Source organism: Lontra canadensis, unplaced genomic scaffold (assembly GCF_010015895.1).
Source record: "Lontra canadensis isolate GAN:19392208 unplaced genomic scaffold, GSC_riverotter_1.0 scaffold11, whole genome shotgun sequence".
In the NCBI taxonomy this organism is placed as follows: domain Eukaryota; kingdom Metazoa; phylum Chordata; class Mammalia; order Carnivora; family Mustelidae; genus Lontra; species Lontra canadensis.
Window position 1 is genome coordinate 19143389 of NW_022631005.1, and position 26223 is coordinate 19169611.

The following is a 26223-nucleotide window of genomic DNA, read 5'->3' on the forward strand; positions in this document are numbered from 1 at the left end:
ATCATATTGTAATTCTATTTTTAATTTTTTTTTGAGAAATTGCCATGCAGTTTCTCAGAGAGGCTGAATCATTTCACATTCCTACCAATAATATTTGGAAAGGTTCCAATTTGTCCACATCCTTGTCAACACTTGGGTTTTCGTTTTATGGTAGTGGTAGTCATTGTTTTTACAGTAGCCATCCTAATGCGTGTGCAGTGGTCTCTAATTGTGATTTTGATTTGAATTTCCCCTATGATTAGTGATGTTGAACACCCTTTTGTGTTCTTGTTGGCCCTTTCTGTATCTGCTTTGAAGAAATGTCTATTCCATCCCTTTGGCCATTTTTTAACTAAAAATATTTTTGTTGTTGAGATATAGATATAAAGATAATTTTGTTGAGTATGAATTTCAAGTTGAGTTATTGTCCCTCAACCTTTTGCAGATATTATGCTACCATATTTTACATTATTTATTGCTATTAAGAATCTCCATTTTATTTAAAGAATAATAATATAATAATAATAATCTAAATATAAATATAAATAATATAAATAATATAATATTTAAAATCTAAAATATAAATAATCTAAATATAAATATAAATAATATAAATAATAATATAATAATAATAATCTAAAAGAATGCTTTTAACATTCTTTCTTTGTCTTCCTGACGATGTTTTTATTTAGCTATCAAGCGTCTGTTGTGCCTCCTATGGGATCATATCTTGCATCAGCTCAGGGAAGGAAAAAACCCTCAAATATTATCTCTCACCATTTTCTATAACCTAGTCTATTTCCTCCTTTGGAAACTTTGACTAAATAGGCTAGACTTCCAACTCATTTAACCTTTTTGCTTCTCTGTGTTGGCTCTGGCTAACTCCTTCGATTTTTCTTATAGTTTACTGACTGAATTGTGTCTAAGCTACTGGTTAATCTATTTAATACATTGCTTCTTTTTAAAATATTGTTTAAAATATTTATTTACAAGCCATTTTTGGTTTGTATTTATGTCTTCCAAGATTTTTTTTTTTTTTTTTTTAATTTTTGGCAGGGCACCTGGGTGGCTCAGTTGGTTGGACATCTGACTCTTGATTACTGTTCAAGTCATGGTATTATGGGCATGGGATCAAGCACTGTGTCAGGCTTTGCACTTAGTAGGGAGTCTGCTTAGAGAGTGTCTCTTTCTCTCTTCCTCTGCCTCTCACCCCACCCACATACACACACACACTCTCTCTAAAATAAATAAATAAATAAATATTTAAAAATAAATCAATAAATTATTGGCTATGCTTATTATTTTAAAGCATATGCTTTCCTTTAAAATAGTCCACTCACTTTTCTTTATCTTGCACAATAATGTAAAAGCATGTAGGCTTTGTAGGTTTAAATCTGTTGATTTTTCTCATAACTCTTTCTTTTATGTTTCATTTTTTTTCTGTGTTTTATTTTTTTGTTCTGATTTTCTATGAGAATGAACTCAATCTAGAGAAATTATGAGGTCGAGGGTTGAGGAATTTTATTTTTTCTTTCATAGAGGATTTGAATTTGCTTCTGCTAGAGGAAAGAGGAGTCACTGTAAACTGGAAATCACTTGAATTTCATTATCTCCTACCCAGCCAGTGGATATCTTGTTTATAAACTAGTAATCTCTTGCTCCAGTATAGATCTATGCTTTAAGTTTTTGTCTGTTTGTGTTTGGTTTGGGCTTGTTGGTTTTATTGTGTTTTGTTTTCTGTATTCAGAGAAAGAACAGAGAAAATAAATTTTGTTTTTACTACTAAATTATTCTCCTTTTTAATGGGGCAAGGAGGTCTCTTGTTTTTTTTTCTTCCTATTCACCTATCAGTGATGATGTATACCCTCCTGAAATACCTGGTATTGTTCTTGCTTAGCTCTCTTGTATTTGTGCATTTAAAGACTGAACCCACTTGCACTAATAATCCATGGATCTCTAGATTACCACTTGATTTGATTTCTCAGGCTTTTGTCCCTATGGCTGCACCAGCCTCCATATTCTCATTTGTCTTCCTTTATGTTTTGGCTAACAAACAAGTCTGTGTTAGCATGTAGAGACTTTCCTATCTTGTGATCATGACACATTATTTAAAAGTTACAATTTATCATTTTTCAGAAGATATTATTGCAGTGACCGGCTTTTCAAAATATCTAATCTGTTTTAGTTCAAGAGGTAAGGGTTCCTCAATATAGAAAATTGAACCCTTTGAGAAATTTACTCAAAAGTCTTTGACTTTCTTGAAAACAGAGATTGAGTCAGAATGATTTCAATATATATTTCAATGTTTTTTATTATTTCAATTATTTCAATATTTTTATCAAGAAAAGAAAAATTTCACTAAATATATGGCAGTTTTTTATCCCTCCCACTCTTATGGTGAATTTACCAAATAAGTCTAATAAAAAAAAAAAAAACACAAAACAATGTAGGTATTAAGAATGGTCAAAAAAGACAAAAGTTTTATTTTAGAATTAAAGTTGATAATTAGAAACTCTAATCCAGTGGGTAGACAAAAGATAAGGATAAGAGCATGAGAATTAATATTGGGTGAGTATGTATTTAGATACATATTTACTCTTGAGAATGAACTTGAAGACCTTATCTGATATTTCTAATTCAGCTCAGATATCCTTAAAATTATAGATTGTGCATGGTCATGAATTTTTTCATCAATTTATTTAAAATATTTATGTTTAAAGCAGTGTTGTATACATTTGGGAAGGGAGCAATAAAGATATATTAGCAAGAAGCTTACCCTCAAGTAGTATATGTGAGAATAATAATGTGTCAGCAAATAACTATCACGTGAAGTACAAAGGAATTGACCAAATACAGTCTTATTAAGTAGAGAAAACTTTCTGGCTGGAATATAGAAAAGAATTGATTAGGTTTTTGTGGTTGAAGGGTGATGTTGCCAACAGTTTGCTTATTTTTGTGTGTGATTCAGGTTAGTGGAAATGTGATAAAATATGAGATACAGGTAATTCCCTATAGGTTAGAAAGGTCAGAGCAACTCTGGAAATCTGAAAACATCAGTATGACTGAAGTGTTAGGTAATTGGTTAAAAATTTTGAGAAATAAAGTTGGAAAGGTAGTTATATTCAGATTGTACAGAAAACCAGGCTAAGGAATTTAGACATCACTTTCTGAGTGGTTGGAAACTATTGAATATCTTTGGGACAAACAAAGGTCAAGATGCAGAGCTCTCTAGTCAGAAAAATAACCTGACAGCAACTAAATCATTTGGTTGGATGAGGAAAAAGACTGTATGCTATTGCAGTCTCAAAGATAGAAAAAGATATGAAAGAGCATAAACCATAGAATTGATAAGGACTAAATAGGTATTAATTGCCTACATTTGGCTATGCTTCCTAATTTAGGAGTGCAATGTATTTTCTGACCATGTGATTGGGAGTCAATTAGAAATAAATAGAAGGATTTTGAGCAGCGGAAAAACAGCCAAAAACAAAAACCAAAACCTTTGGATATATGTATTTTAGAGGAAATAAAAATACAGTGTTATTTCTGCCAATGCCAAGCAATCCATGGTAAAAATGCAGAAAGTGTTAAGTCCTTGGATTGGCAAAATACCCCTCAACCCAGCATTAAACTGCTTAACTATGTATCATCTAATGTAATACTCACAGGAATCCTATGTATTATCTGTAGTTAGCCTCATTTTCCTGATAAGAACAGAGGCTGAAATTTAAGTGACTTGATTAAAGACAAAAAATAGGCACCCAACCTAGAACAAGAAGCCAAATCTTCTCATTATAAATGCAAGACTGTCTTGCAGCAAACCAATTAAGTCCAGAGGGTGAAGGAACAGAAGGAGTAAATATCGTCAGTGAGGCAAATGAATAAGTCTCAGATGTGGCAGGTTTAGCTTTACAGAAGTGCTGTATTACTTTTTCTCAAGAAAAGGGATCTGGATGAGGATAACTGAAAATGAAAAGAAATTTTGAGTATTGGGTTGAGAAATAAAATTCACATTTAAGATTCACCAACTTACCAGTAAATTGATGATGAAAGGTAAATTGCAGAAGAGAGATTGTTGACACGAAGATAATTGAAACATGGAGAATATCTCCTAAGGGCACTGTGACTAAAAGTTATTTAGAAGTAGTAAGAGGATTTTAGAGCAGAAAGGAGGCTCTGTCAGGATTGGAGGACATAAACGTGCGATGGATCCTACCATGCCAACATTACTGTTACAACCCACCCAGAACTGCCAGGTCTCTATGACTTATTTTGGTCTTTTACATTTTGAAATAATTAGCAAATTTTATAAATCTGGTGTTTTCACTTTCACATGAAAATCTAGCTTTGTGGCATCTTTTAAAAATGATAAAAATGGAAGACATAGCAATTTGAAGAGCTAAGCAACAGCTGCTCTGGGATTCTGGAGGTAGGTGGGTGGGAACCACTGCGTTGGAGCAGTGCCTGGGAGCTAGTTAGAACTTGCAGAACGTCAGGCCTCTCCTCAGAATGACTGGATCGGAGTCTTCCTTGTAACAATCCCCAGAGGTCTTGTAAGTTTGAGTAACACTGGTCTAAAGAGCTCTAGAGATTCAGTATGCTTCCAGATAAAACTTAGTAAAATAAAAACAAAACCAAATTAGACTGTTTAAGTGCCACCGATTGGGGACTACCCTGGCTTACTTTATAGGGTAACATGTTAAAAAGATGTTCTAGCAAATATGTTACAAAGATTTTATAGGATCCATCATTTTAAATACTTGATTTTGATTTGTTTCTTTAATTAAAACGTACAATTGCATTTAAGCCTGAATTCTATCTTTTTTTTTTAAAGACGGCTAATTAAATAATCAAGGAATAACAATCCAAATATTCATGTTGGCTGTATTGAATCAAAACTTATTAGATTTCAGTAATTTCTGTAGAATCCATGTTGGAGGAATATTAAAAGGATTTTGTTTCTTTGGACATATCTCAGTCAATTTCTGCTAATTCTCTATTTTGAATGATATTCGACTCTGGTGATTTTTTTAGGAAAGTTGAATTGCTTTATTTCATTTCAGGAACAAATTGGCACATTAAAACGCAAAACAGCCCATTTGTTGACGGCCCACAAGTACTTTTTCCTAACTAGAAAGATGTGCTACCAACTGGAGAAGCTATTACTCTAATTTGAATTTTGGTCACCTTGGCCCATAAGACTGCTGCCTGTGTCTGCTCCTAAGTGTTTACTAGTGAATCATTGAGTGTTAGTGTAATTTCAATGCTAATTGTTGTTTCAGGTTTTCAAATGGCTCAGCAGTAAGACATTAATGATTATTCATGCCTTAAGAAGGGCTGATAAGGGAATGAGATTACAGTCTTGTACAATTTTAGCTAACAAATTAAAGTGTAAATTAAATTTTCCCTGAGACAGAAAATAACTTACTTGGAAAGTCAAAAAGAATGAGCAACTTCATTCACTTTTAATTTTCTCTTTCCTGTTTTACAGATATTCAGAGTATCAGAGGGCTAGCAGTGGATTGGGTCTCACGTAATTTATACTGGGTTAGCTCCGAATTTGATGAAACACAAATTAATGTAGCACGACTAGATGGCTCTTTGAAAACCTCAATTATCCATGGAATCGATAAGCCACAGTGTCTTGCAGCTCACCCAGTCAGGGGGTAAAGTATGATTATTTTTTTGTAAAGTTTTCCAAAAATTTCACACATTTTTGTCCTGATTTGATATAAAAACTTTAATTCAGAGGAATTAACATATCAACTATACCAGTCAAAAAAAGTTAAAATGGAAATTGTAAAAGAGATCCCTGGTTAGAGATTTCTGTTATCTGCATAAAGCCAGATTTTTATACATTATTGCAAGATTTTATTAATTTATGTTTCTAAGGAGTAACAACAGTTCAGAATTTAAGAAAAGAATAAAAGGAGATGCAGTGAAAAGTCACTAATTTTATTTCAAACACCAGTTTTAATAACATATTAACATGTGTTTAGTTTTAATAACATATTTACCTGTGTGCTGATGTTATTGTCACTGCTAAGTAAATCAGATTCTCCCATCTTCTAGCTAATCATCATGTGCCCATGTAGAGAGCTTGTGTAGGGTTAAAATACTTTCTCCCCAGTGCTTTCAGGGGGAATGGCTGAAATGACTTTTTCTTCTTCTTTGGTATCTGGTTTCTCTAAACCCAGGGGATTCAATCTAGATACATTGCTTTAAATGGAAGTCATTTACTATATTTATAGGTAAATATTTCAGTTGTGAATGTAGGAGGGCAGGAAGTGAGTTGATTGTCTCCGTCAATGACAGGGAGAAGAAAGAATGGTGCTTTCTTCCCAGGCAAACATGCACCTTATCATCAGCAAGTGCCTCCACAATTCAGGCTCTTCTTAAAAAGAATTAATCTTATACCAAGAATTTACTTTGACATTAACTTTATTCCTCAGTGTATGTTTCTAGTTAACAAGTAAGTCTATCTCTACTATTTTTAATTCATATCTCTTAAATTAAGGAAACTCTACTGGACAGATGGAAACACAATTAACATGGCAAACATGGATGGCAGTAACAGCAAGATTCTCTTTCAGAATCAAAAGGAACCAGTTGGTAGGTTTTTTCTTTTTTTTTTAATAATCACTGCAGTTTTTAATATGACAAACATATATAATGTATCTTCGATATAGAACCTAAAAGAAAATATTTTAGATTAGTAATATAAATTCAGTCAGGAATTCCTCAATCTCATTGACTCCATTGGATCTATGTTGGGTAAGGAGGAAACATTCTTTTTGTGGATAAGAAGATAAATTCTTTTAACATGAGAGCTTTTATAGTAGCTTTAGTATTGAAGTCACTTAAAACTTGATGTAATTAATAAATATCTTACTTTCAATGGTGAATATGTTGATACATTGTTACAGTGGCAATATAATATACTAAAACTTCCCCTGATCATTGTTGTGTCATTATTAATAGTTATAATGATTTAAGTATTTAGTATTTACTTTTCAACAGTTTTTATTCACTATGCAGTAAGTTTTTTTGGTTTGTTCTAACTTTGCTAACCATTATAAATCAGTAGCTAAAACTCAATGGTGCTGGAAGAAAACTCTGATGTATGTACATAAAACATTTTTTAAAAATTTTAACTACAAAGATTCTTTTACAGGTTAATATGTTATATATGTTTGCACAAATATCCTTCACATTATTATCTATATATATATTTTTTTCAAATTCTAATCACTCTTTCATCATTTTTTCTTATATTGCTTTAAGAGGCAGGAACTATCACACTGCCTATTTGTCATCTCAAGTATCTTTTTTTTTCCTTAAGATTTATTTATTTATTTATTTATTTATTTGACAGAGATCACAAGTAGGTAGAGAGGCAAGCAAGAGAGAGGAGGAAGTAGGCTCCCCGCTGAGCAGAGAGCCCGATGCGGGGCTCTATCCCATGACCCCGGGATCATGACCTGAGCTGAAGGCAGAGGCTTTAACCCACTGAGCCACCCAGGTGCTCCTCAAGTATCTTTTTTAAAATAAACCCAATAATGAACCTAGATTTTGATATCATATTACATGTAAATGATGGAATATACAAAAAAAACCATAATTTTGCTTTGGATTAAACAAAATAATTTTTAATTCTGGGGGAAAAATAAATTCACCATCAAGCTTTTTAGCAATTATTCTTATTTTAGAGATGTGGTAGTATCCTTATTTGAAGTAGTTCATTTTTACTAGTGAGCATTCAGTAAAGGTTTACTATCACTAAAATGTATAATAAATAATTCTTTTCATGTAGTCTGTAGACTAAACCTCTGATAGAAAATGATAATATTAACAACTCTTTTCTTTGGACTGGCTGTTCTAAGATTTGATACACAATTGGAATTCAAGGTAGTGTTAGAAATTAAAGGCAAATTGAAATGCTAATACTTCTATGTGGAAAATGATAGGACAAAAGAAACAAGGGGCTTTACAAGATTAGGACCCATACAAAAGATTTAATTTGGACTCAAGCAATTCAGTTGGTGCTTATCTAGAATTGTTCAGAATATTTAATATGGAAAAGTGAGTATGATGAAAATAGTATGAGCAAATAAAGTCCTTATACTGTAATGTGGGAGCCACAGGTTACACCAAAATGTTAATTTATATGGTTGTTTCTATAATGGGAAAATCTTATCTTCATTAATACTAAATTCCATTCCCCTGCTCAAAATAAATTTTTAAAAAATCTAGCAGCTTATATAAAGAACGTTTATAAAAAAAAATATAGTGTTACCTGTTTATATTTTGTAGTTGGGCCTTCAAGGTGTTATGCACCAAGTGATAGTTTTAACTGTATATGAAAGAGGATTCAATATTCAACAACAAATATTAGATGTCTACATCACGTCAGTTATTGTTAGTTTGGAATTCACTTTAAAATCAATTCAGACTGATACTTTTTAATTTTAACTTGTGCAAGACATACTATTTTAACCAAAATAATCCAGAACTCACTGCAAACGATGCCTTAAATCAGCATTAATGAGCATGGCTTGCAAGTCATTCGTTTATTCAGTACAGATATTTATTGAGTATCAGATTTTGTACTAGGCTTGACACTGCCCTTTTCCTTAAGGGACACAAGAAGCTAAATCATTTTAGATTTCATTAAGTAAATTTAACTCAGTGACCTTCAGCAAATTAGTGTTACCTTGGTAGTATTTGCTTTCCTCATCTGTAAAATTGAGACAAAAATGTCTATTTTATAAAGTTCCCATAAGGACTGAATGAGGAAAATTTATTAAAGGAACATCTGGCCTTTAATAATACAACCTGTCAGGAGTAATAATACAAGGTATATTGGGTCCAGTAGACTGGAATTTGAATGATTTGATTGTCTGCAGTACTGGTAGTATAAATGAGTTCAGTGAAGAATAAACATACAACAGAATCCTTAGAAATCTTGCAGAGGAATATAGGTACCAAGTGAGCCTCTGACATGAACACATTTTTATGTAAATGTGAGGACTCAACTCAATATTGGTTTGCTGCTAGTTCTAAGAGGTAAACAAGTTTGAAGTGGTTCAATTCTTCTCTCAAATCTTCCCAACATAAGCCCTGGAGCAAAATGGCAACTGAGCCCTCGTCTTCTTATAGTTCTTTACAAATAGGTCTTACAAGTTCCTTCTGTAACTTTCTATTTTAACTAACTAGTCATGTTACCCAGGTGCTAAAATTGGTCTCTGCAAAGCTGAGTGAGAGACTGTGTTGTCCATATATAAATGTAACAAATCATTTTCCCTTTTTATGTTTCTGGATATCCTGATGTTCGGTGGGAAATCCTAACTACAACGTATTCTACCACATTTCTGCCCACAGATATCTTTATTTTTGATGTACAGAGGAAACAAGTGAGCAGGTGAAATTATCTCCTGCCTCTTTTCTCCTTCACTTCCCTACAATGAATAATATTTCTATGTTGGTAGGTCATTAACATATCATTATCATTTGCCATCTTTTAATGCCCACTCCAAGGTGTAAGGTACAAGAGGGAGAATGAACTTCAGGAACCTAAAAACTAAGGACAACTTAATAATTATCACATTCACACATAACATTCCTCTTGCTGTATGTGAGGGACAATATGGTTGGGGAAAAAGTTGTTTTAGGAACCAAACAGATAGGGATTTGAATCTCTGCTCTAATACTTACTAACTCTATAACTTTAAACATTCTTCTTTCCTTTTAAAAGGCTCAGTTTTATTGTCTTTAAAATAGAGATAACAATGTCTACATTTGGAGCTATTTTTAGAATTAAAGGCACATATACAATATCTTATGTTCCAACCACTCTGCACTTATATTCTCTAAAGAATATATACTCTAAAGAATATGTCTATATGTATATTCAAGAATATATCCTTCACACAAGTATAAAGATATTCAATATGTCATTGTTTATAGTGATACAAAATTTAGAAAGAAACTAAATCTTCATCAAAAGAAGAATGAATAAATAAATGCAGCATGTTTATGTGCTGAAATACAGGTATGTATATAAATATATGTGAAAAGACATAAATAGATCTCAGAAACGTTGAGCGAGAAAAGTAATTAGCAGAATGGTACTTACAATATAATACCACTTATGTAAGTACAAAATGAAACATACATTAATATATATTGCTTCTGGATGAATAAATTTATAAAATATATGGAAAGAGGTAAACTGGAAATGTGCACACCAATTTTATAATAGCAATTCTCTTTGGGAAGGAACAATGATGACATTCACAGTGAAATTTCATCTTTATCAAGAGGGACTTTGCTGTATTAGTAAAATTTAGGTCATATTTCATAAAAAGATTCAAAGTAAATATAATAAAAGTTAGTATTGTTCAATTCTGGATGATGAATGTGAGTGGTCATTAATTTCTTCTCTTCTCTATGTTAAATACTGGCTTTTCAAAATATCCCCAAAACAGTTTGTTGTTTAGACAAAGCTGAGCTTCTTATTTCCCACACTGAGGAAGAACTTTAAGTCATCAATGTTTTAGCAGTGTCTCAGAGAGGGAAAAACAACATTGAAATAGTAATTGAGATTTAGAAGTCTGGTGTGGGGTAGATGTTTCAGTTGGAGTCATGGTTAAGAGCATTAAGTAAAGATCATTATATAATTCTGGATTGGTAGATACAGAAAGATTTTTGAGGGAATGTGGATCAAAGAGTCTTGATGTATAAAGTGTCATTTGTTGCTTTTTGGTTGAAGAGTTGATGGGCTATCCGGAAGTTCCTGAAATTCAGGCTCTCCTGAAGTTCCAGTAATATTATCTTGACACCAATTTACCAGACAAAAGTTTCTTAGAATAGTAAGTTATGACATTAAAGACCGTGGATAGTAAAGACACATTAATGTAGACAATAAGGTGTGTTTTGGGCTTTCTCATCTATAAAATTAAGCCTTTGTTTCATAGGTTCTTTTTGGCTTTTCTTTTTATTCATTTAAAATACAGTAAAAGCATCCTTTGTGAAGAATTGTGTACACTAATGTTATTTTTCTCTAGCTGACTCTGAAAAATTATCTACGATAGGAGATGGGAGACAGTTGTGTGTCTTTCAGGGTTTCATGAGAAACAGAACCACTCGAATATGTGGATAGGTAGATGAATAGACAGATAGGAAGAAAGAGAGAGAGAGAATCTAGTTATATAGATTAGGTATACAAAGAGATTTATTACAAGGATTTGTGGAATGAGATTGTGGGGGCTGGCTAGGCAAATCTGAAATCCTCTGGCAGGATGGAAAGTCTAAGGCAGAAAGTTTAAACTATAGACCTTGGCTACAACTTCTTTTTCCTCTTAGAAACCTTAGTTCTCTGCCTTTCAAATAACTGTATCAAACCCACCTAGATTTTTTTAGGATAATATCCCTAACTTAAAATCAACTGGCTGCAAATAGTAATCACATCTACAAAATACTTTGATAGCAAAATCTAGATTAGTGTTTAATTGAACAACTGGGGATGATAGCCAAGCCAGGTTGACATGTTAAATGAACATCACAATTTTTAAACACAAACTTTCCTATATTTTATCCACTCATCCATGTGCCTACAAATATAGCGATTGTCTATGTTGATCCAAACATAAATTTCCATAAGTATTTAAATAAAATCTAGTAAAAGCTCTATTAAGCAGAAACAGTAAGTGAACAAAATTTAGCTGGTATTAATTACCCATGCTTTCTGAATGGAGGCTGGGCAAATGACTATTATACTGAATTTAACATGTTTATATAAATTATTACATAAACTATGATAATGTATCCTTTTTAGCCTAGGAGGAGAAAAAGAAACAATCCTTAAGAATGTTTCAGAAATAATAACATGAAAATTTAAAGAAAGAGAGAGAGAGAGAGAGAAACGTCACTACAATAACCCCTCTTTCTGAAATCTAAATCCATGCATTAAATGGCTAATGTTAAGGTGTTATGCTAAGCATTGTGGATGACACAAAGATGACTTTTTATGTAATACTTGCTTTGGAGCAATGATATACTAATGAGAAAGAGAGTCAGAAACATGCGGTAAGGATGCAGGTGTTGATCTGTATGTATGTGGGCCTCTTAAAATAAAGAGAAAAATAAAGTGTGTTCCTGCAGAGTGCCAGTTTATTGGGAAATAAGGCAAACGGGAGATATGGACCCTTTCCTCATGGAGTTGACTATCTAAAAGAAATTGCAGTATGAGTCAAACTTATCCACTCTAGCCATATTTCCTTCTTTGCTTCTCTCAACTTGTTAAACTCTTTACACTAACAGTACATTTTAACAAAGTATTCCTTTGCCCAGAAATGTCTCCCATCTCAGTTGTATGCCTATCTGCAAGATTTCAACGCAAGTATTATTTCTTCAAAGAAGCTTTCCCTGACCTCCCTTGACAAGGCCGAAATCTCTTAAAATAGACACTTAACACCCTTTCATCTTATAGTTCTTGTCATTATTTTAGACTTCCATTTGTTTGTTGAATATTTGAATAACTACTGCTTACCAACTAGAAAGGAAACTACAATATTAGAGACCATATCTGTTTTATTTACCATTGTGTCCTTACCTCATAGCTCAATGCTGACATGTTAGTAGATCTTCAACAAATATTTGCTGAAGGAAGTGACCACTGCTTCCTATCCAATAGCAACAGGTTCTTACATGATTGCATAAATACAAGATTTATTTATATAGCATAGCTGAGTAAGATTACTTTGTGAAAGTAGTGTGTATTAAGTGATCTGAGTGTTGTCCATGTTGCATTTCCTTCAATTATCTGATGAGTACAAAATATTTATATTTATGCCATAATTTTCTCAAAGCATGGAGTGTAAGAATTTTATCAACGGGATTGCTTATAAATAAAAGCATGGCTAGCTAGAGAGGAAAATTAGAAATAGTTTATTTCCATATATTCTCTTCAACATGTTCCTCTTGCTCTTTCTCCTCCATCTCCCGTCTAACCTGGTGGCCATTTGGCTCTCCTCAGCACCTCAGAGATTTCTCATAGAAACAAAGAATAGGGGAAAAATAGACGTGGTTAACTTATCTATTTATCAACAAGTCCTCAGTATTGGATGTAAAGATAAAACTAAATTCTTTGTACAGTAATGCCTTATTCATTTTGATCATGTTATTATAATTTTTGATATATACCAATAGGCTAGAGAGTCTATTATCTATAAATTAACTATAAAAAATATCGTTGTGAGTAAGTTTACAGCAGGAAAGTCTTATCTATATTCAGTCACTTCAGTTTCTTTATTTGGGATGGATAAAGGCCAGGTAAGATGATATGGGTTTCAAGCTTTTATAGTCATTGATTAAAATAGGTTAAAGATTGGGGGCACCTGGGTGACTCAGTCTGTTAAGCATCTACCTTCAGCTCAGTTCATGATCCCAGGGTCCTGGGATGAAGCCCCACATTGGGCTCCCTGAAGCCTGCTTCTCTCTCAAATAAATGAAATTTTCACAATAAAGAAACAAACAAATAAATAGGTTAAAAATACATAGCATAGTAACTATATTTTGAAATTAGTGTTTTCACTGTGTGCTTGAACTGTTTTCCTAAAATATATTCAAAAACATATTGTTTACTACTTTTCACAAACTCTGAAGCACTTCAGATTATTGTTTTCTTTTTAAAAAATATTATTTTATTATTGTTTACTTATTTTTTCTCCTCTGGAGAGCCTAGAACTGTGATGCAAATAAGTGGACTATTTTTTTGTTTGTTTTATATATAAAATTGAACTGTTATTTAGTATAGCATTGTAGCTAATACACAGGGGTACAAAAGCCCCTGGCTCTGGGGGTCCCAAAGAAAGCAAGTTCAGCCACTCAACGCTGACAAAATCCAAAGGCAGAGAAAGGAGTGATGATGAAATCAGAAACAAATTTATTTCAGTGAGGCCAGCAATCAAAGATCGTCCCCAGAATGTTGAAAATACTTCCAGGTTTATATAAGCAAAAGTGTGGGGGTAAAGGTGGTGGGTAAGTGCAAGTAGGCAGTGAAAGTCAAATCCTCATCTTGGAGTCAATCTCAAGAGGGGTCTTTCCTACTCAGGGCAGTCCTTATTGCCTGAGGGGGTTGTTTTGGTTCCCATCAGGGAATCCTTTGCCTGAAAGTTCCGCCTAACCCTATCACCAAGCTAGAAAGAAGAACCCAACTAGAAAGTCTGAAGTCAAATAGAGGCATCCAAAGTTCTCTTTCAGCATGAAGGTTAAGTCTCACAAGGAAACATTTGATATAGAAGAATCTTGGAAATAATCCCAAGAATTGATGGCATTGTAATCCCATTTGATAAGATTTTCTTAGAACTATTCTCCTGGGATGAATTCTAAAATGGACTTTTCCAGTACCAGGAGTAGATACATGACTGTGTGTAAAAGATAAGTACAAACCTATTTTTCTTGGCGTACATGATTGCCATACCCGTGAAATACATATACATAGGGAAATTTATTACTTTGTTATTTACTTAATCAAGCTGCACTGATATTCTGTACTGCAGGAAATTATTGTAATTATTTTTTCACGGTGAGTCTGTCTGGGCAACCTCCGGCTTAAACTCTTGCCCTCCGTATTCTCTAAACCATTTCCACGAAGAAAATTAGGTGAGTAGGAAAGGAGGAGCTACTGTTCAGTTCCTCTTCTTTTCGGGTATATTGATTATCAGATTACAATTTATTTTTCCCAGATTTAAAGAAGAAACACAATATTCTCTTTGGTGAGGCTGGGAAGTATCAACTCAAAGCAATCATTATCCGTCCTCTTTTATGGAACCTGAATTCTCATCATGAACTCCCAACCTTTGTGTTTGCTTATCCTTAGCCTAGGATATGTGATACAATAGAACCATCCTCACTTTGGCAAGAAAAATAACATAATTATAGTGACTACTTTTTAAGCACTTAGAATATGTCGAGCACTTGTAAAAAGCTTTGCATTAATCACCTCACACTAATCATTTCTGGAAGGGTTTCTTATCCTTCTTTTATAGATACAGAAAGTGAGTCTTGTTGAAAGAAGTTAGTTGCCTGTGATGGGTAGTAGAGTGGAATTCAAATCCAAGTTTATCTGCTTCCAAAGCCATATTAAATCATAACCATTATGCTATACCTAGAGAGGCTGATTTCATGTAGTAATTACCTGACCTCAAGCTAAGATCAGGGAATAAAACTGATACTCTTTCAAGCATAGAAAGTAGAGGAAAAAAATTCAGAACCTGGGTACTCCTGAGAAATGTGGGCCCAATTAGGCTGCAGCAGTCAGCTTTTCTAAGCAGCCAGGGAACACAAGAAGCAATTCCACCTCTATGCCAATCATACCTCGCTATTAATTATTTCCAAATCTTTAAATGCTACTTTTCAACAGAAATGTCACTGATATACTAGGCTTTCTAATTTGTGAAATTGTTTTTATGTTGTAATTCACTGGATTTCCCTTGCTTGTTTGCTGTTAAATCCATATGTGTGACATACTTGAAATAGAAGTGCATCATAATCTTATCAAAACACCCAACTTGACATTTTAGGACCCTGTATCACTGAAGACTAAGTAATTGGAGCCTTCAGGCAGTTTAGGCAGAATAACTTTGTTTCTGTTAAATACAAATCAACATTCCAGTTATCCATTGTTGAGCTAAATATTCTCAATTAAGATTTATTGCTCAGTCTTGGATACATTAAGTGCTTAGAGCAGTTTGCGTAACAGAGGATTTTAATTTTCTACTTAAAGCCATTTCCATGTTTAAAATGTTTACATATTATGAATTTTATCCCTTAAGCCTCATATAAAGCAACTTGGCTTGTCAATCAGCATTATCCTTCATGGTTTATTCTTAAGAATCCTATGTACTATGTATTTTATTTTCTAGATATTTTCCCCTCATTTTCAATGTAATCCCAACCAAAATTCTTGTGCTTACTCAACCTTCAAGTACACCTTTTTGAAACCTACCAAACTTTTAAAAAAATTATTATTTAATCATTCTAACCCATATACTATATAATGTGGATTTTGAACTCTATTCATGGATAACATTCATGAGCACTTTTTATCACATCAACAGAATCCAGGGGACCTCACTTTTTAAAAGTAAGGTTAAAACAAATTTCTGTATATATTTTCTTGCTTGATATATGCAGTTATTTAAATATACTTATTACTCAGCACAGTCACTTTTATTGTGTATGGAATTTAATCAATATATAAAAGTCACGCTCCCCAAAAGAAATGTTAAGAAGAGCTTACAAAAAAGGCCAGAGGAATTATGGATATTAAAATTACACATTAATATACACGCAAATAACTTAAATTTATTATATTTTTATCTGATCATTTGTTTACTCATTCTTTCAATGTGATCAAGTCTAAAAAAAAAAGATTATTAAAAAAGGTTATGAAGTGTATAGTAGGTGTCAGAACCTGAAAATAAAACCTGGGATACATTATCAGGAAGATCATAGTCCAGTGAAGTAAAGAGACAGAAATAGTTACAAATCACTTGATGCAGTGTCATTCATGAGTACTATTCCAAGACACCATAAAGGTAATATAATTAGACAGTGTGAAAATAGAGGAGATAACCAATTTTGCATGAGCTATAAAAATAGAGAATAGTAACCAAATTGGTAATATTTGAAATTTCAACTGGATCTGGAAGGAAAAATATACTTTTGTTTTTAAGGCAAGGACAGAAGAGAAGGGGCTTACCTTATTCTTAGTAAAAAGGAAAAATAAGCATAAAAGGCACAAACATGATATGTCTAGAAAACCATGTGTCTAGGGGAAAAAAAAAATCTAACATAAGGGAATGTTTAGGATTATATTGACAGAAAGTATAATTTTAAAATATTCAAATGACACAGTCCAGGGCTTTTAAAAATATTTTGTTCTACTTCTTACCAAGCTATAAAATATAGTTTTGGTGAATTATAAAACTATAGGTATTAACCTTTTAAAATAATTTTTTAGAACAAAACACTCCTCAAGAAAAGCCTGTCACCACATCTGAGCTTGCCTCCAGTTTTGCATGTGTTGTTTTCACAAGTCACATATTTTTTGCCAATCATTAGAAGCTTGAAATATAGGATAAATTATCTGAGATGAAATGATTAATTTGAGGGAGGATGAGGGAGAGGCTGAAATCTTAACTCCGTGAAATAAAGAACTAATTACCTTAGTTCTGTAACTCTATTCGTTGTCAGTGACTTCTTAAAGTAGAGTGAATGGAGAGGGATGATTTCAAGAAAGAATTTAGATCAGGTTAAGATAATAGTAGTATAGACACTTGCAGTGGAGTAAAAAAAAAAACAAAACAGCCAACGCCCTTCTCCCGCCAATTTTTTTTTTTAGCCTTTCTTTGGTTAATAACCTGGAAATTAGATTGACAAATGACAAACCACCCAGAGAAAAACAGTTTTGGTTGTTTTTTTTTTTTTTTTTAAAGATTTTATTTATTTGACAGACAGAGATCACAAGGAGGCAGAGAGACAGGCAGAGAGAGAGGGGGAAGCCAGCTCCCTGCTGAGCAGAGACCCTGATGCAGGGCTTGATCCCAGGACTCTGAGATCATGACTCGAGCTGAAGGCAAAGGCTTACCCACTGAGCCACCCAGGCACCCCAGAAAAACAGTTTATTAACAAAAGTAACACACATGTATGCAGTTCTCTGATCAGTAACTCAAAGCAGTGGTTAGAAATTGGGCTTTATATAGCATCTTAACAAAAAACAGAAAACTATGTGGAATAATGACAAAACAAAATAATGACAAAACAAAGGAAAAGGGTTTTAAACTTACAAGGGAAGCAAACTATGGGAAGGCAAATATCTGAGAGAAACTAATGGAAGATAAGTGTTGTGTTAGTAAGATTCATTATGTAGGTTCCTCTCAGTGCCATCCCTGGTGTGGTAAGAGTCTAGACTGGTCTCGAGTGATTAAATGCCTAGGACTGCTTTTAGCAAAAAAGGAGGGCAAATAACTTTTATTTTTTGTCTGCTATTGCTCATTTGTTTTGAAATCAAAATAGTTCTTAAACCAAAGTGGCATATTTGGAGTGGAATATTCTGATCTGTACACATGTAATTCAACTTTTTCTTGGATAATATACTTTTTTTATTTAAAAATTTTACTGAGATAATTTTAGATTCACTTGAAGTTATAAAAAACAAGACAGAGTTTCAATGTATGCTTTATCTGATTTTCCCCTATTGGAATGTTATGTAAACTACAATAAAATATTACAACCCAAATACTAACCTTCATGCAATCCATTAATATTATTCAGATTATTTGTATTGATCTGTATCTTTAATTTTAGATGTAATTTTATCACATGTGTAGGTTCCTATATCCAACACCACAGTCAAAATGCTGAATAAAATGAATGAAGTTCTTTTTTTAAAATTAATTAATTTATTTATTTGACAGAGATCACAAGTAGGCAGAAAGGCAGGCAAAGAGAGAAGGAGGGGAGAAAACAGGCTCCCCACCAAGCAGAGAGCCTGATGTGGGGCTTGATCCCAGGACCCTGGTATTATGACTTGAGCTGAAGGTAGAGGCTTTAACCCACTGAGCCACACAGGCACCCCAAAATGAAGTTCTTATGGTTAAGTGGGAAAACAAAACAAAACAAAAAGAATAAAAAGCATACTGAATAATTCTGGGTGCCTGGGTGGCTCAGTGGGATAAAGCCTCTGCCTTCTGCTCAGGTCATGATACCAGTGTCTTGGGATCAAGCCCCACATCGGGCTCTCCGCTCAGCAAGGAGCCTGCTTCCCACCCCCCTCCCACCACCTGCCTCTCTGCCTACTTGTGATCTCTCTGTTGAATAAGTAAAATCTTTAAAAAAAAAAAAAGATACTGAATAATTCCAACACCACAGTGGTCCTTCCTACTGCCCTTTTATGACCATACCTTCTCTTTCCTGCCTACAGCTCTTTCCACTTTCCTCCCCACATCATCAGTCTTCCATTTCTGATATTTTCTATTTTTAAAATGTTATATAACTGTATTCATACAGGATGTTAACCTTATGGATGGCTCTTTTCCTCTCAGCTTATATCCTTGGAGAGTCATTGAAATTGAATCTATCAGTACTTTTCTTCTTTTTCTTGCTAAGCAGGAGGCCATGATATGTCAATACCAGTTTATTTACGCATTCTCCTCTTGCAAGCGATGGGATGATTCTAATTTTTGACTACTACAAATAAAGCTGCTATAAACATTCATGTGCAAGTTTTTGTGTGAACATAAGTTTTTATTTCCCTGGAATAAATTCCCAGGAGTGCAGTTGTTGGGTCCTATGGAAATAGTATGCTTAGTTTTACAAGAAAATGCCCAGCTGTTTTCCAGAAGGGCTGTACCATTTTTCATTCCCACCAACAACATATTAGTGATCCTTTTTTCTCCTAATCCTTGTCAGCATTTAGTTTGTCACTACTTTTATTTAGGCATTCTTACAGGTGTATAGCGATGTCATTGTTACTTTAATTTACATTTTCTCTTGATATTAAACATCTTTTTCATGTGCTTAATTGTCATTTGTATATCTTCTTCTTTGGGATGTCTATTCATTTCTTTTGCCCATTTTTTTAATTGGAATTTTTTAGCTGCTGTGTTTTGAGTGTACTTTTGTTGATACTAGTCTTTTGTTCATTTGTTGTATGTTTTCAGTAGCCAGTTTCTATAACTATCACAGTTCCAGGAGCAGAAATAATTGTGTTGCATTGTCTGATATGTGGATTGCAAATATTTTCTCCTAGATTGAAGCATGTCTTTTATTGGGCTTCACAGAACAAAAGGTTCTAATTTTGATGTACCTGCATAATTGAGAGATACTGTAATAACAAATGAAATGCACAATCTGAATATACCTCACATCAAGTTATCTCAAAACTATCAGTTGTGGGAATTACCAAAGAGTTGCAAATTCTAGACTAGGATTTTAGCTTGAAAAGGACATACAAAAACTTGTAGTACTAAAAAATAGCTAACATTTATTGAGCGCTTTCTTTGTGCTAGACACTAGTATATTATTATAATGATTTCATAATGGTGAAGTGAGGGTATAGCAAGGTGGAGGCTGACTGGTCTTTTGAAGGTGAACCCAGAAATGAAGAGACAAGCTGAATTGAAAGGTGGTACCTTGTATTTATATTTACCTCAGAGAGAAGGCAGGGATGAAGCACAAAGACTGATCAGGTTTCCTCAGCATATTTATTCCTGCACTCACAAAATCTACGCATTCTTAAGAAATATTTTTTTGAGATAGCGTGATAGCGATTAGGCAACGAACCCCACTCTACTTCCTCATGGAACAACCATGCTCCTTTGGAGCTAAAAATTCAATGTTTCAGAAACAGTTTTGCCTCCCAGAAATCATGCCTCTTCTGGTGAACTCTGAAAAGATTTCCATTTTGGAGTATCCAGAACATTATAATTCTTCTACAGGTTTAGTGAGGGATGCAATTTTATGATATTTTTTCACCTGCTTTATAGTTTCAATAGTCCGTTTCTATAACTATCACAGTCCTATATGCAGGAGTTGTATTCTATTGTCTGAAGAAAATGCTGTAAAGAGAATATTTAGAAGATTTCAATGTTATTTTTTTATACATGTCTGGAGGCTTTGAAGTTAATCATCTATGTTTTATTATCTATGTTACCCCTTCTTCGCCATCTATATCTTTAGTATTCCTCTGTCTCGAAAGAGATCTCCCCATATTACACTTCCAGGCAATATTTAAAAGGCCTCATTAAACTTACTGCATATTCAAATTTGAAGGTTCATAAAAATGTGCAGTTTTTAAAAGGAATTTCTTAGTGTTTTTATTCTAAAATCACTTGAAGAGAATTTTGTTTCCTTTTAATACTGATTCCTGGGACCAACTCAAACCAATTAAGTTTGAATTTCTGGGAGTGGAGCCCAGGAAACAGTATTTTAAATAGTTTTCCAGATAATTGTAATACATAGGCAGGGCTGAAAAATTTGAAATGAAATTTGGTGTCTGAAAAATATTAGGAAATTACCACCTCTAGAAAACATTAATTTAAAAAAAAATCATTTTTTTCTGTATATATGCATTTTTGTCTTAATTCCATATTGCATAGTACATTGATTTAATTTTGAGTCATTTAAAAAAGAAATGAGATATACAAGGTGAACTTCCCAGTATACTTTTTTTTAATTTTTAAAACAATTTTAAAAGATTTTATTTGAGAAAGAGAGCACACAGAGAGATAGAGAGAGAGAGAAGCAGACTCCCCACTGACCAGACAACCAGACAACCAGTCCTCCATCCAAGGACACAGATCAGGACCTGAGCAGAAGGCCGATGCTTAACTTACTGGGCCACCCAGGAGTCCCTGAACCTCCCAATCTTAATTGTAACAAAATTTAAAACTCAGGGACTTAATTTTTTTAGTAATATATGTAAATATATTTAGACTTTATTTTTTCTAAAAAATAATATGTAGTTTCTTATATCAGTGTATTTCTATTGGAAGAGCAATTACATAATTTTGGCAAATTATATTGTCCCAATTAAAAAATACACTGGGCTATTTAAATCAAAATATTAAAATAATACAGCAAGGGATATCTTTGGTTAAAATAAAAAGGGTCAGAATGAAAGCACATGAATTCACTCTACATTTTTATAAAAATAGAAAAGATAGGTTAAAAAGGTAGATTTTTCTTTTCATAAAAGTTTTTAAATTTATTTTATTTTTATTTTTTTATTTTTTTTTGTATGTGTGTGTTAAAATTTTTTTTTATTTTTTTATTTTTTTTTTATAATTTTATTTTTTATAAACATATATATATATATATTCTTTCCCCCAGGGGTACAGGTCTGTGAATCTCCACGTTTACAAACTTCACAGCACTCACCATAGCACATACCCTACCCAATGTCCATAACCCCCCCCCAACCCCCCTCTGCCCAGCAACCCTCAGTTTGTTTTGTGAGATTAAGAGTCACTTATGGTTTGTCTCCCTCCCAATCCCATCTTGTTTCATTTACTCTTCTCCTACCACATTAACCCCCCATGTTGCATCTCCTCTCCCTCATATCAGGGAGATCATATGATAGTTGTCTTTCTCCGATTGACTTATTTCGCTAAGCATGATACCCTCTAGTTCCATCCATGTTGTCGCAAATGGCAAGATTTCATTTCTTTTGATGGCTGCATAGTATTCCATTGTATATATATACCACCTCTTCTTTATCCATTCGTCTGTTGATGGACATCTAGGTTCTTTCCATAGTTTGGCTATTGTAGACATTGCTGCTATAAACATTCGGGTGCACGTGCCCCTTCGGATCACTACGTTTGTATCTTTAGGGTAAATACCCATCAGTGCAATTGCTGGGTCATAGGGTAGTTCTATTTTCAACATTTTGAGGAACCTCCATGCTGTTTTCCAGAGTGGTTGCACCAGCTTGCATTCCCACCAACAATGTAGGAGGGTTCCCCTCTCTCCGCATCCTCGCCAGCATCTGTCATTTCCTGACTTGTTAATTTTAGCCATTCTGACTGGTGTGAGGTGGTATCTCATTGTGGTTTTGATTTGTATTTCCCTGATGCCGAGTGAGATGGAGCACTTTTTCATGTGTCTGTTGGCCATCTGGATGTCTTCTTTGCAGAGATGTCTGTTCATGTCTTCTGCCCATTTCTTGATGGGATTATTAGTTCTTTGGGTGTTGAGTTTGCTAAGTTCTTTATAGATTCTGGACACTAGCACTTTATCTGATATGTCGTTTGCAAATATCTTCTCCCATTCTGTCAGTTGTCTTTTGGTTTTGTGAACTGTTTCCTTTGCTGTGCAAAAGCTTTTGATCTTGATAAAATCCCAATAGTTCATTTTTGCCCTTGCTTCCCTTGCCTTTGGCGATGTTCCTAGGAAGATGTTGCTGTGGCTGAGGTCAAAGAGGTTGCTGCCTGTGTTCTCCTCAAGGATATTGATGGATTCCTTTCTCACATTGAGGTCCTTCATCCATTTTGTGTCTATTTTCGTGTGTGGTGTAAGGAAATGATCCAATTTCATTTTTCTGCATGTGGCTGTCCAATTTTCCCAACACCATTTATTGAAGAGGCTGTCTTTTTTCCATTGGACATTCTTTCCTGCTTTGTCGAAGATTAGTTGACCATAGAGTTGAGGGTCTATTTCTGGGCTCTCTATTCTGTTCCATTGATCGATGTGTCTGTTTTTGTGCCAGTACCATGCTGTCTTGATGATGACAGCTTTGTAATAGAGCTTGAAGTCCGGAATTGTGATGCCACCAACTTTAGCTTTCTTTTACAATATTCCTTTGGCTATTCGCGGTCTTTTCTGGTTCCATATAAATTTTAGGATTATTTGTTCCATTTCTTTGAAAAAAAATGGATGGTACTTTGATAGGAATTGCATTAAATGTGTAGATTGCTTTAGGTAGCATAGACATTTTCACAATATTTATTCTTCCAATCCAGGAGCATGGGACATTTTTCCATTTCTTTGTGTCTTCCTCAATTTCTTTCATGAGTACTTTATAGTTTTCTGTGTATAGATTCTTAGTCTCTTTGGTTAGGTTTATTCCTAGGTATCTTATAGTTTTGGGTGCAATTGTAAATGGGATGGACTCCTTAATTTCTCTTTCTTCTGTCTTGTTGTTGGTGTAGAGAAATGCGACTGATTTCTGTGCATTGATTTTATATCCTGACACTTTACTGAATTCCTGTACAAGCTGTAGCAGTTTTGGAGTGGAGTCTTTTGGGTTTTCCACATATACTATTATATCATCTGTGAAGAGTGATAGTTTGACTTCTTCTTTGCCAATTTGGATGCCTTTAATTTCTTTTTGTTGTCTGATTGCTGAGGCTAGGACTTCTAGTACTATGTTGAATAGCAGTGGTGATAACGGACATCCCTGCCGTGTTCCTGACCTTAGCGGAAAAGCTTTCAGTTTTTCTCCATTGAGAATTATATTTGCTATGGGTTTTTCATAGATGGCTTTGATAATATTGAGGTATGTGCCCTCTATCCCTACACTTTGAAGAGTTTTGATCAGGAAGGGATGCTGTACTTTGTCAAATGCTTTTTCAGCATCTATGGAGAGTATCATATGGTTCTGTTCTTTCGTTTATTAATGTGTTGTATCACATTGATTGATTTGCGGATGTTGAACCAACCTTGCAGCCCTGGAATAAATCCCACTTGGTCGTGGTGAATAATCCTTTTAATGTACTGTTGAATCCTATTGGCTAGTATTTTGGTGAGAATTTTTGCATCTGTGTTCATCAAGGATATTGGTCAGTAGTTCTCTTTTTTGATGGGATCCTTGCCTGGTTTGGGGATCAAGGTGAGGCTGGCCTCATAAAATGAGTTTGGAAGTTTTCCTTCCATTTCTATTTTTTGGAACAGTCTCAGGAGAATAGGAATTAGTTCTTCTTTAAATGTTTGGTAGAATTCCCCCGGGAAGCCATCTGGCCCTGGGCTTTTGTTTGTTTGGAGGTTTTTGATGACTGTTTCAATCTCCTTACTGGTTATGGGTCTGTTCAGGCTTTCTATTTCTTCCTGGTTCAGTTGTGGTAGTTTATATGTCTCTAGGAATGCATCCATTTCTTCCAGATTGTCAAATTTGTTGGCATAGAGTTGCTCATAATATGTTCTTATAATTGTCTGTATTTCTAGGGTGTTAGTTGTGATCTCTCCTCTTTCATTCATGATTTTATTTATTTGGGTCCTTTCTCTTTTCTTTTGATAAGTCTGGCCAGGGGCTTATCAATCTTATTAATTCTTTCAAAGAACCAGCTCCTAGTTTCGTTGATTTGTTCTATTGTTTTTTTGGTTTCTATTTCATTGATTTCTGCTCTGATCTTTATGATTTCTCTTCTCCTGCTGGGTTTAGGGTTTCTTTCTTGTTCTTTCTCCAGCTCCTTTAGGTGTAGGGTTAGGTTGTGTACCTGAGACCTTTCTTGTTTCTTGAGAAAGGCTTGTACCGCTGTATATTTTCCTCTCAGGACTGCCTTTGTTGTGTCCCACAGATTTTGAACCGTTGTGTTTTCATTATCATTTGTTTCCATGAATTTTTTCAATTCTTCTTTAATTTCCTGGTTGACCCATTCATTCTTTAGAAGGATGATGTTTAGTCGCCATGTATTTGGGTTCTTTCCAAATTTCCTCTTGCGATTGAGTTCTAGCTTCAGAGCATTGTGGTCTGAAAATATGCAGGGAATGATCCCAATCTTTTGATACCGGTTGAGACCTGATTTAGAACCAAGGATGTGATCTATTCTGGAGAGTGTTCCATGTGCACTAGAGAAGAATGTGTATTCTGTTGCTTTGGGATGAAATGTTCTGAATATATCTGTGATGTCCATCTGGTCCAGCGTGTCATTTAAGGCCTTTATTTCCTTGTTGATCTTTTGCTTGGATGATCTGTCCATTTCAGTGAGGGGAGTGTTAAAGTCCCCTACTATTATTGTATGATTGTCGATGTGTTTCTTTGATTTTGTTATTAATTGGTTTATATAGTTGGCTGCTCCCACGTTAGGGGCATAGATATTTACAATTGTTAGATCTTCTTGTTGGACAGATCCTTTGAGTATGATATAGTGTCCATCTTCATCTCTTATTATAGTCTTTGGTTTAAAATCTAAGTGATCTGATATAAGGATTGCCACTCCTGCTTTCTTCTGATGTCCATTAGCATGGTAAATTCTTTTCCACCCCCTCACTTTAAATCTGAAAGTGTCTTCGGGTTTAAAATGAGTTTCTTGTAGGCAACATATAGATGGGTTTTGTTTTTTTATCCATTCTGATACCCTGTGTCTTTTGATTGGGGCATTTAGCCCATTAACATTCAGGGTAACTATTGAGAGATATGAATTTAGTGCCATTGTATTGCCTGTAAGGTGACTGCTATTGTATATTGTTTCTGTTCCTTTCTGATCTACTACTTTTAGGTTCTCTCTTTGCTTAGAGGACCCCTTTCAATATTTCCTGTAGAGCTGGCTTGGTGTTTGCAAATTCTTTCAGTTTTTGTTTGTCCTGGAAGCTTTTAATCTCTCCTTCTATTTTCAATGATAGCCTAGCTGGATATAGTATTCTTGGCTGCATGTTTTTCTCGTTTAGTACTCTGAATATATCATGCCAGCTCTTTCTGGCCTGCCAGGTCTCTGTGGATAAGTCTGCTGCCAATCTAAT

General features: G+C 34.1%; 1 protein-coding gene across 1 annotated transcript in view; it reads left to right on the forward strand.

Moving 5' to 3' along the window:
- Positions 1-26223, forward strand: part of LRP1B (LDL receptor related protein 1B) — a 1927222-nt gene that overhangs the window by 1317368 nt on the left and 583631 nt on the right. The window contains exons 30-31 of the mRNA XM_032856138.1: positions 5471-5645; positions 6497-6591. Coding sequence (XP_032712029.1) covers positions 5471-5645; positions 6497-6591 — 270 coding nt within the window. The remainder of the gene's footprint in view (positions 1-5470; positions 5646-6496; positions 6592-26223) is intronic.